General features: G+C 43.7%; 1 protein-coding gene across 9 annotated transcripts in view; it reads right to left on the bottom strand.

Annotated features, from left to right (window-relative positions):
* The window catches only part of LOC137416354 (uncharacterized), a 75,406-nt gene that overhangs the window by 40,762 nt on the left and 22,258 nt on the right, over positions 1-12,386 (bottom strand). For 6 of the 9 annotated variants that reach the window (XM_078784131.1, XM_078784129.1, XM_078784127.1 and 3 more), the window contains 2 exons: positions 6,060-6,138; positions 1,701-1,754 (listed from right to left, as the gene is read on the bottom strand). In XM_078784131.1, the coding sequence (XP_078640257.1) occupies positions 1,701-1,754; positions 6,060-6,138 (133 nt within the window). The remainder of the gene's footprint in view (positions 1-1,700; positions 1,755-6,059; positions 6,139-12,386) is intronic. The other 3 variants (XM_078784130.1, XM_078784128.1, XM_078784132.1) reach the window with 1 other exon arrangement.

The raw sequence follows: 12,386 nt of genomic DNA, 5'->3' as shown, positions 1-12,386 counted from the left end.
CTGCTGCCTCCTCACTCTCTGAAGACCTGGACAAAATCACAGACTGGTCAAACAAGTGGAACATGTCTTTCAATCCTGACAAATCTCACACTCTTACTATGTCTCTCCAAAAAGATCGACTGGACAACCCTCCCATCTACTTTCTCAACAATCCTCTCCAAGAAGTCCTGTCGCTCAAGATTTTGGGTCTCACTATCTGCCACGATCTTTCTTGGGAAAACCACATTTCCAAGCTGGCCTCCAAAGCCAGTCGCCGACTGGGCATCCTCCGTCGTGCGAAGTCCTTCCTCGGCACACCTGAGCTCCTCACCACATACAAGGCTATCATCCGCAGCTCAATGGAATACTGTTCTCCCCTATGGGCCGGTGCTCCTGCCTCACACCTAGCTCGGCTTCACGCTGTTGAAACCAAAGCTTTCAGAATTATTGGAATCTCCCGCGATGAAGCTATCTCTGAGGGCCTTTCACTCACTCACCGCAGGCAGGTAGGTGGTCTTTCTGTCTTCTACCGACTCCTCTCCGGCCTTGCACCCCCAGCTCTCTCTGTGCTCTGTCCCCCAAATATTCCTACAGGTCGCACAAGATCTGCCAGCAACCCTCTGATGGTTAAACTGCCGAAATCTCGGCTCTCTGCTCACCTTCACTCTTTCATTCCTCTTTTCTCCCGCCTCTGGAACAAACTCCCTCACTCCCTTCAATCCCACTCCTCCCTCCAGGTCTTTAAAACAGCTGTTCACCACCATCTCTTATCTTCCCCCATCCAAAACCTTGATCTTTTCTACCCCCGCTAATTCACCCCAGATCCACCTTGTTTGAAATTCCAACTTCTTTCCTGGAAGTCCTGGCAGTGTCCATATGTTTTATACCTCTCCCACCGCCCCCTTCCCATGCCCCCCACCCCAAAGCCCTCGCCCTCTCTCAGATCTCTCGATGTCTCCATGTCTCTCGGTCCCTGCTCTCAAATGTTGTGTTTGTGTCCTTCCCCCTCTCTCCCCATCTTGTCTACCGCTCCCGATGTTATATGTTTTATGTGTCGGTTTGTCTTTCTGTGTGATTAATGTTCGCTCTTTCACGAGCCTCGATCTTGTATACAAAAAAAAAAAAAAAAAAAAAATCATGTACGACATTTCACCCCATCAGGAAGCGAACAATGTAATAAAACCATCAAAAATTGACTTTTCTAAATTTCGTGACCTTGACATTGACCTTGGGGCGAAAATGAAAAATCGAGCTCCGTGGGGCTAGACACATGACATTGGCCAAACCAAATACCGAAACCCCTGTCAGATTCCACCAAACCCCTCGGAGAAGATGTAGCTTGAACTCGATTACCCCCCAAAAAGACATCTTTTTCGGGCGTGGCTCCGCCCACAATGGGCGCAATACGCCCACTCGAGGCAGGACACAAGTAGATCATGATATCAACCTCCCACCCAAGTTTCATCAAGATCGGATGCTATCATCGGGTAGTTATGCTGCGGACGGACAGACACACACACACACACACACACACACACACACACACACACACACACACACACACACACACACACACACACACACACACACGGCGAATATAGTGGTCACTTGACAACTCGTGAACCAATGTGTACAGAATGAGCACAAGACTCCATAGATTGAGTGAAAAATGTCACTATAAGCAACCTACCAAGGAGTGTGTAAAACGAGGAAACACTCACTTGCAACAATGTTTCCAGAGATCTTCGAGTTGTTTCCTGTTATAAATACACAGGCTGAGGCCAAGTTATAGTCAGCACAGCTGGTACATGAAAGTTTAACATTGCATGATTCAATAAATTAAACAAAGTAAACATAGGTAACTACACATCCAGCTATTGATCAATCAAAACAAACATCATTTGCTTTCTAGAATACGGGACTTTCTTAGAAATGACGTATGAATGCGAAACGAGGCTTTTTGTGAATGTGCTGCGTGTGTTTACACCGACTCGGTTCGACTCTCCGGGCACGTTGAACCTGCCGATGCGAGCACAGAATCTGTGATTTAAATAATCGTTGACACATAATTTAATGTTCACCATTTAGATCAGGGGTGGGGAACCTTTTTCCTGTCAAGGGCCATTTCGATTTTTAGAACATCCTTCGAGGGCCATGCTAAATTATTGAATACATATATCGGACTCACCTAATGCGATGGCTGGAACTGTTTCTCTTTGGCGAGGCGTTTGGTGTCAGGTGGTAGTGATGATGATGCTACTCGCAGCTGGTTTTGCAGGTTTGGGTCAGTCAGTCTTGAGCGGAACCGAGTCTTTGCAAGAGTCAGTTTTGAAAAGAACTGCTCACAGCTGTAGGTCGTCCCGAACAGTGATGCAAACTTCAGTGCATGTCTCCTCAGAATGGGAAAATCCTCAGCACGTACATACAGTTTGTAGAACTCGAGCAAAGGGAGGTTGTTGTACCTAGCTTTGAGCTCGTCATTGCTTTGCAGCTCAATGATTTCGTGTTGTAGGTTGTCAGGCACATCAGCTGGTTCCACATTAAACGGCGTGGCAAATATGTTCAGTTCCCTTTGTTTACTTTTCATGTCCTGGAACCACTCTCCAAATGCCTGGAGGAGTTTTGCACACTCAGCAGCATATTCAGATGTCACAGCAGGCTTTTGTTCTTGCAGAGTGGGAAAGTGGATAGTGTTTCCCCTTTCCAGTTGCACTTGCCACAGCTTTAGTTTAGCTTCAAATGATTTCACATGTGATTGCAGAGAGCTGAGAAGCTGGTTGGGACCTTGGAGCTTGACGTTCAGCTCTGACAGGTACTTGGTAATGTCCACCATGAAGCCCAAATCACACAGCCACTTGCTATCACTGAGTTCCATGACAGGTTTCCCCTTCATCTCCATGAACTGTTTCACTTCTTCTCTCAGTGAGTAAAACCGTGTGAGCATATTTCCGCGACTCAGCCACCGCACCTCACAGTGGTAAACCAGATCTCCGTACTCTGACTCTAGTTCACTCAGTAGCTCCTTGAACTGGTGGCTGTTCAGCCCTCTGCTTTTGATGACGTTCATGGTGGAAACGATAGTTGTCATCACATTGTTGAGCTTCAGGGACTGTGCACACAGATTCTCTTGGTGTATGATACAGTGGCATACAACTAACTCACTTGGATCGAGACTGAGACGACTCATTTCTTTTTTGAACAATGCAGTCAATCCCTTTTGCGCGCCAACCATGGCTGGGGCTCCATCCGTGGCCAGGCCACTTAACTTGTCAAACTGCAGTTCGAATTTGTTCATAGCCAAAACAACTTGCTCAAACAAATCCTCACCTTTGGTGGTGCCATGCATGGCTTGCAAAGACAGCAACTCCTCCCTCGTATCAAACTCAGCTGTAATCCCCACAAAATGGCTAGTTTGGCGGTGTTTGTTATGTCCGTTGTCTCATCGCAGGCCAGAGAGAAAAACTGGAAATCTCTTGCGGTGTCCTTCAGTGTTTTCTCAATATCTTGTGCCATGTCAGTAATCCGATCTGAGACAGTTCTTCGAGACAAACTGACACTTTGGAACAATTTTACTTTGTCCGGTGCGAGCAGCTCCGCAGCGGCAACAAGGCACTCCTTCACAAATTCTCCTTCTGAATGCGGCATCAGCTTCTTAGCGATTAGCTCACTCACCACAAAACTAGCATGCGTAGTGTTGTCTCGGTCAGATTGTGGTCTTATGAAGACTGCTTGTTGAGCACCAAAACTCCGCCGAAGAACGTTAACTTTATCCAAGCGCATTTGTCCTTTCAACTCGTTCAGTTTAGCATGTTTCGAGCTGTAATGACGCTCGAGGTTGGCCTTATTCATCACCGAGAGCGCTTCCCGACAAACTAGGCATACTGGCTTGCCTTTTACTTCCACAAAGAAATAATCGTTTGCCCATTTCTCTTGGAAAGCGCGACATTCCGCATCTACCTTTCTTTTCTTGTTAGTCGCCATGTTTGCATATACTGAATGAAATGATGACATGAGATCACGCGATCACTTGACTGTCCGGAAGGTCGCATATCGCAGTTACGACTGTCCGGAACTCACTTGACTGTCCTGAAGGTCGCATATCGCTGTTACGATTAATCGCAAATTAGTTTTAATTTGATGGCAATTATTCTGTTAGCGCCAACATATTTTGCCAACGTCAAATAAATGAATAAGTTCTCAAATGTGCCATCCGAGGCAGCGTCTGCTCGCCACGTTCGGCATTCGTTGACTGTTACAACACGTGAAAGCTCACTCCTCTCTGATTGGTTGAATCGTTTTTGGCCATAACTTGGTCACCCTTTGTCCGATTAATTTAAAACCTTGAAAAGGAGAGATTACTGGAATTATAGATAGATGAATTGCCTCGCGGGCCGGATCAAACGATCTCGCGGGCCGTATACGGCCCGGAGGCCGGAGGGTCCCCACCCCAGATTTAGATGAAAGAGTGGAAATTTCTGAGATTGTTAACCAATAAATGTTCTGTTCCTGAATGCAAATGGGACTGTGGATGAAATGAGTCAGGTTCATAACATTTCCTGTTAAAACAATTAGCTAGTGGTGGCCGTAGTTATAACACGCACGCACGCGCGCGCGCACGCACGCACGCACGCACGCACGCACACACACACACACACACACACACACACACACACACACACACACTTCTATGGTTTCTACAAAATGTCGAAACCTATAAACATTCTATAAAATGGCTTTTCATGACAGTTGAATAGGTGATAAATAATCATACAAAAATATGCAATTTGGCGTCTGTTTGTCTGTCTCACGATTTTTGACAATACATTCGGTCATTACTTATCCAATCTCAACCAAACTAGACAGGAGGGCTGAGGGTCACACAATGACGGTTGGAGCGAATTAACCCCCCCCCCCCTCCCCAATGGGGTTTTCCCCACCAATGGGATTGCGTGTTGAGGTGTATATCCAATATCCATGTCAAAGTAGCTTTATCGTGGCGTTTTTCCAAGGCCGCTTCTAATGACCAAACTAATGATAATAGCATACCATTAATGTTATTACAAAACAATATTAATACTAATAATATCCCATCTCCCCAAGGGGTTTTCCTCCTTGAACAAACGTCATGTTAACGAGGTTAAATAGCTTATCGTGCCGTTTCCGTGGGAGCACCCCCACCAGAAGTAAAAAAATTTTTATAAACCACAAACACGTATATATTTAAAAAATCGTTTTTGAAGGCCATTTGCCCTGCTAGAGCGGGGGGTTAGCCTTGCGGGCCCCATGACAATCATCATGGTTCCCTTTTTGAGGCAATGTTTTTATGGCTGGATGCCCTTCTGTGTCTGCGAAAGTTTCGCATCTGCACAGTTTTCGGATTGGGGAATTAAGCATTGTCTGCGTCGAACCTTTAGTCGCCAACCCTTTAGTCGCCTCTTTCGACACGCAGGGATACAGTGTACCTATTCTAAACTGGGGCACACACCGGCACATTCATCCCAGCAAGCTGGTACTCAATTTGCCGAGCTTGGAAGGATGACAGGCTGAGTCAACCCCCCTGGCGTAAATTCAACAATCGACCGGGATTCAAACTCAGGATCTTAGGATCCCTAGCCGGCACCCCAACCGCTAAACCAACACCAGGCAAACCACAAACATGTATGATTACCTTTTGAAACAGTCGCGACTACTCTCAACACGAAACTGAAAAGGAGAAAACCCGGGGTATGTTCAGTTACTAAGCAGTTAGCTAGCGCTTGCCAAGCCAGCCGTTCCTTATCAACGGCTTTTTATGGAGTGCTTGCTCGAATGCTTAAACACTTGGCGAGTTCTCCACAAGAAACTTGGTAAATGAACACACCCAAAGCTATTTAGCTATTGAATTGAGCTTTCAAAGCTATTGAGGCCCGACCCTAGATCTACTGTAATCTATATATCCCAGAGAGGAATGACCCTTCCTGCTGCTCCCGTAGGGACGGGTGTACTAGTATTTACAAATTCCAATTCCTTAGCTTTAATCACTCGTCAATAACTTTCATCTTATTTCAAGCACCACAAGAACCACTCAAATAATTTGATACCTTTTCATGAGAGAGCACATGATGGGAATGATATCCATGAGTTTGTTTACTTTATTCTCCAGAAAGTCTTCATCTGAACCTGCGGGGAATAAAGAAGTTAAATCAGGGTTAGATGTTAAGATGCTCCCCAGGGTTACGTGTTATGACGAGACCAGCCATCAACACCCAACAGCTTCATCATCATGTAAGCAGGAAATGATGTTTAAGCAAACAAAATGTTTATCTGCCAATGACGTCACAATAATCAAATTAATTGTCCCCTGCCCGCCTGGTGGTTCGTCAGAGTGGTTAGAATCCTGAGACAGTAAACAATATGCTCGCTTGTCTGAACTATACTGGACGGCACTCGACTGATGCAGTGCTCTGGAACCACAGCTGGCTGTTCAAAGGAACACCTGGGCACATTCATTTGTTGATAGTGTAGAAGCTGCAGCCTAACAAACAATGACACTTCAAGACTCAAATTTGTTCATGGCATTAAAAATAGGGGTCGAAGGGGGTCTACCGGGGGTAAAAGTGGGTCCAGGTTTGACCCCCCACCCCCTTAAAATATGCATTTGTTTTCTTTTCTGAACCTGCACGCACGATTTTGATGAAACTTGACCACGACCTTCATCACCCGTGATGCATCAACATTTGTTCACGGCATTAAAAAAAAGTCGAGGTTTAAGGGGATGTGTGTGGGGTTTGACCCCCTAAAATAGGTATTTGCTCTCTTCTCCAAAACTACACCCACTATTTTGAAGAAACTTGATCACAACTTTCATCACCCATGATGTACCAATGTTTATTCAAGGCACAAGAAAAGCCTGGGTCTGTGAAGGTAAACGGGTGGGTGGTTTGCCACCCAAAGGTTATTTTTTGTTTGTTTGTTTTGTTTAAAGTCGTACGATTACACCAGCCGAAAGCACCCGGCGTTGCCGGGTTCTTTTTGAATGAATTTACCACTATAATTCAGCTTTTACTTGCGGCCATAGAAGATTGACTACTATAATTCAGCTCAGCATTTAATTGCGAAATGGGCCCAGCCCGGCCGAGGTTGGCCTCGACCGGCCTCGCCACCTCGCCGAAAACCTTCCCGGGGCCCGTCCCAACATTTTTTGTATCAGAGGTTTCATCCTATCTTTCACCATTCAGGAGATTAGCGCACGCAGACAAACAAACAAACAAACAAACACACAAGCAAACAAACAAACACTTTCTTTTATTTATATATATATATATACGTATATATATATATATACGTATATATATATATATACATATATATACATATACATATATATAAATATATATATACATATATACATATATATACATATATAATATATATATATATATATATACATATATACATATATATACTATTATACATATATATATACATATATATATATATACATATATATATATATACATATATATATATACATATATATATATACATATATATATATACATATATATATACATATATATATATACATATATATACATATACACACATACATATATATACATATACACACATACATATATATACATATACACACATACATATATATACATATACACACATACATATATATACATATACACACATACATATATATACATATACACACATACATATATATACATATACACACATACATATATATACATATACACACATACATATATATACATATACACACATACATATATATACATATACACACATACATATATATACATATACACACATACATATATATACATATACACACATATATACATACATATACACACATATATACATATATACATATATATATATATATATACTGTATATATACATATATATATATACAGTATATATACTGTATATATATATATATATATATATATATATATATATTATATATATAATATATATTAATATATATATATATATATATATATAATAGATTACTATGATTCTACATGCTGCCTGCTCTGTCTTCTAGCGACCATTGAAATTAGTTTAAAATACCTTTAGTCTGTGTGGTATACTGCTTTATTCTACCAGGTGAGCACCCAGGATATTTCCCCTATTTTTTTTTTCTTTGAAGGCTGCCAGACCACGTGAGCGATGACATCATTAATTTACATTCTCTAATATAATTGGTGCGTAGATCATGCTCAATAAATTTCAAACAAATCAGATTAAGCATTGTCCGTGTCGAATTATGAGGTCATAAATAAGGCACCAATGACGTTGTTGTTAACAACACTTATTCCTAATGTGGGGTTCTTTACAATGAGCCACGTTTCATTTTTTTCCACGAAGCGGTTTCGGAGCTATGGAGGTGCAACGTTTTTCAGTTTTTCCAAGATGGCACCTGTACCACGTCACCCATGACATCATAATTATCATTAAAAAAATGATACAGGAATTCTACAGGAAATCCCCATGGTGGGGAAAATTTCGTGTCCATCAGACCAACAATTGCAGAGATAACAAAATTCATACTGATCGGATGAAGCGTTATACTTGGAGAATTATGACGTCATAAGGAAGGCACCGATGACATCATCATTAACATATCTTAGGGGAGGTGTGTGTGTGTGTGTTTGTGTTTGTCAGTTCGACTACAATCATTATCTTCTTCTTCCTCTATATATCTATTATTATTTATTATATATATAAAAAAGTTTTTGTTTCTTTGTCTGCACGCGCTAATCTCCTGAACGGTGAACGATAGGAGGAAACTTCTGAAACAAAAAATGTCGGGACGAACCCCCGGGTTCTATAACCTCGTGCTAAATCAGCACGAGGTTATAGGCTAGGTGGTGAGGCCGGTCGAGGCCGCTTCGGCCGGGCTGGGCCCATTTCGCAATTAAAAGCTGAGCTGAATTATAGTAGTCAATCTTCTACGGCCGCGAAGTAAAAGCTGAATTATAGTAGTAAATTCATTCAAAAAGAACCTGGCCAACGCCGGGTGCTTTCGGCAAGCATCCTATAAAACAAATGAATAAAACAAAAACCCCGTGCATGCATTTGTGCACACCGTTTATCCTCCAGTAACCATGCCCATTATGGCTTTGTGCCATGACTGTGCCCACATGGTTTTGTGCCATGGCTGTGCCGACGATGGCTTCGTGCCATGGCTGTGCCGATTATGGCTTCGCGCCATGGCTGTGCCCACATGGTCTTGTGCCATGGCTGTGCCGGACTATGGCTTCATGCCATGGCTATGCCGACTATGGCTTCGTGCCATGGCCGTGCCGACTATGGCTTCATGCCCAGCAGCGAGTGCACTGTCGAGGAGTTTGGCCATGCTTCACACAATAATATATTGGTGCAAATTGGTCGTTGTGCCATGGTGATACAAACAACATTTTTTTCTCATTTTCTCTCATTTTTCTCTTCATGGTTCAGGTTAGTTTATTACCTCCGCCACCAAAGGTGGATAGAGGTTACGTTTTCACGCCTGTCTGTCTGTTTGTCTATCTGTGAACAAGATATCTCAAAAAGTTGTGGACAGATTTGGACGAAATTTGGCAGGGAGGTAGTGTATGAAATATAAAATAACCACCTTTAGAGGCCATTTTTCCCCGCAAGGCGGGGGTTGGCCTTTTTCGGGAACCGTGGTTGTTGTTGTTTTTTTGGTCCCCTTTTTGAAGCAATGTTTTATGGCCGGATGCCCTTCCTGCCACCAACCCTTTTTGTCGCCTTTTACGACAAACAGGGAATTACCAGTGAACTGGTACTCAATTAGCAGACCTCGGAAGGATGACAGGCTGAGTCAACCCCCGTGGCGTTAATTCAGATCGACCGGAATTCGAACCCAGGATCCTAGGATCCTAAGTCGGCACCCTAGCCACTAGCCCAACACCAGGGCTAGTGCATGTGACAAGGACAAATCGATTTGATGTTGGTGAAGATCTGAATATGGATTCGTTTATGAGAATTATTAAATTTTTTAATGATTCATCACCATTGAGAAATGGGGCGAAAAGCAATTTGTCAAAGGGAGGGACAAAGCACCCCTCCCTTTATATAAGGGATCGTTTCTCTATCTGCAGCTTTAACATACAACAAACAACAACATGCATTTTAAGGCCATTTTCCCTGCTAGAGCGGGGGTTAGTGTCGTTTTTTATTAGAAAGTGAACGCATTTTAGAAAGTGTCGACCCTTGCGGTCCCCATGACAATCTTCTCCATTTTGCCCTATTTTCTGCATCTCTCCTTGTTAACCCCCTTGCCCGCATTTCTTCTTCCACCATCTTTAGCCAAGTCTTTCTCGGTCTTCCCCGTCCTCTACTTCCTTCTACATTCATTTCCATCACTCTTCTCAACCAGTCACTTTCATCCTTCCTCAACACATGACCAAACCATCTCAACCTGGACCTCTTCACAGCATCAATCACAGGCTCTATTCCCATCATCTTTCGCAATTCATCATTTGTCTTCCTCTCTCTCAACGATACTCCGCACATCCACCACCCCATTGACATTTCCACCCTTTCCAGCCTTCGTTGCTGCTCTACGTTCATTACCCATGTCTCGCTCCCATAAATCATAACACTTCACACATGCAGCATACACCTTTCCCTCCAGCTTCAACGACACTCCCCTCCTCATCAGCACGCCACTCAGTTCCCGAAACTTCTTCCATGCACATCTCACTCTTGCAACCGTTGCCGAGTCTGATCCACCTTCTCCATTCAGCATGTCTCCGAGGTAGCAAAATGTTTTCACACCTTCCAGCTTCACGCCGTCTCCAAGATCCAACTCAACATTTCCTCCATCTGCAGCTCCCTCTGTGCACACCTTACATTTGAATGTAGCTGCGACACTGGTTAATGACCCTCTCAGACCACGACATTTTTGATGAACCCACTCAGCGCACATTGTACATTGAATGGAGTTCACTCCGACACCCTTCCTGCACACAGCACATGGCCACTTCCCAGTTCTTTCCACCTCACCACGTGCTTCACCACTTGCCATCACCTTCGTCTTTCCTATATTCACCTTCAGACCTTTTGTCTCCATACATTCCTTCCACTTGTTCATCTTTTCCTTCAGTCCATCCATACTTTCCGCAATCAACACCAGATCATCTGCATACAACAACTCCCACGGTAAACCCTCCTTTACGTTCTGAGCCAGCACCTCCACCACAGCTACAAAGTAATTAATGGACTTAGTACCAACCCCTGATGCACTCCCACCTTCACCTCAACTCACCACTGTTCCGTCCTTCGTCCTTACAGCTGTGCGCGCTCTTTTGTACATTGCCATCACTACTCTGACCAACCATTCCTCCACTCCTAACTTCCTCAATGCCCATATCAATACTTCGCGTGGAACCCTATCGAATGCTTTCTCCAGATCAACAAATCCAAGAAACAACTTCTTTCTCTTCTCCATGTACTTCTCCTGCAACTGCCTCACAATAAAGAGCGCGTCTGTCGTTCCTCTTCCTGGCATAAATCCAAACTGCATTTCGTCGATTTTCACCTTCTTTCTTATTCTCCTCTCCAACACCCTTTCCAATACCTTCATTCCATGCTCCAATAACTTATCGCTCGGTACGAGCCACACTCCAGAGGGTCAACCTTTCCCCTTGTATAGAGGGACGAGGGTACTCAGTTCCCAATCCACTGGAATGCGGCCTACTTTCACCACCAGATTACAGATTTCTGTCATTCTCTTCACACCCCAACTTCCTGCTGCCTTCAACATATCTCCCACAACTCCCGTCGGCCCTCCCGCTTTTCTACTCTTCATTGCTTTTATCGCTTCCTCAACTTCCTTCTCAGATATCTTCTCTGCCGGTCCTAAAACTGGGTTACTCTCTATGTTGCCATCCCATTCATTCTCTGTATTCAACCGCATTTCCATATATCTTTTCCATCTTTCTTTAATTCCATCTGGGTCCACAACGATTTGTCCCACTTCATCCTTCAAGCAACTCACCCCCATCACATCAGACCTCTCTTTCGCAATCTGCTTTGCAAATCCTGAATACCGCTCTCTCTGACCCTCTTCCGAATCCAAGCTTTCTCCGAACATTTTCCGACATGCCTCCTGCACTTTTGCTACCTTCTTTGCAGCCTTCTTGGCTGCCTTATAACTTTCATGCTCTGATTTTTCTGCTCACCGTACCCTTCGCCTTCTGCCACTCCTTGAACTTCTTCCTCTTCTCGTCAATCCTCTTTCCAACTTCCTCATCCCACCACCATGTTTCCGAGTGCCTCGGTGGTCCTTTTGTCCATCCACATACCTCACCAACGGCTCCCAACAGACTATCTTTCATTGACATCCAACCACGTTCAAGCACAACCACAATGGG

This window comes from Myxine glutinosa, chromosome 9 (assembly GCF_964187855.1).
Source record: "Myxine glutinosa chromosome 9, kmMyxGlut1.1, whole genome shotgun sequence".
Taxonomy (NCBI): domain Eukaryota; kingdom Metazoa; phylum Chordata; class Myxini; order Myxiniformes; family Myxinidae; genus Myxine; species Myxine glutinosa.
This window is presented reverse-complemented; position numbering and strand designations above follow the sequence as displayed.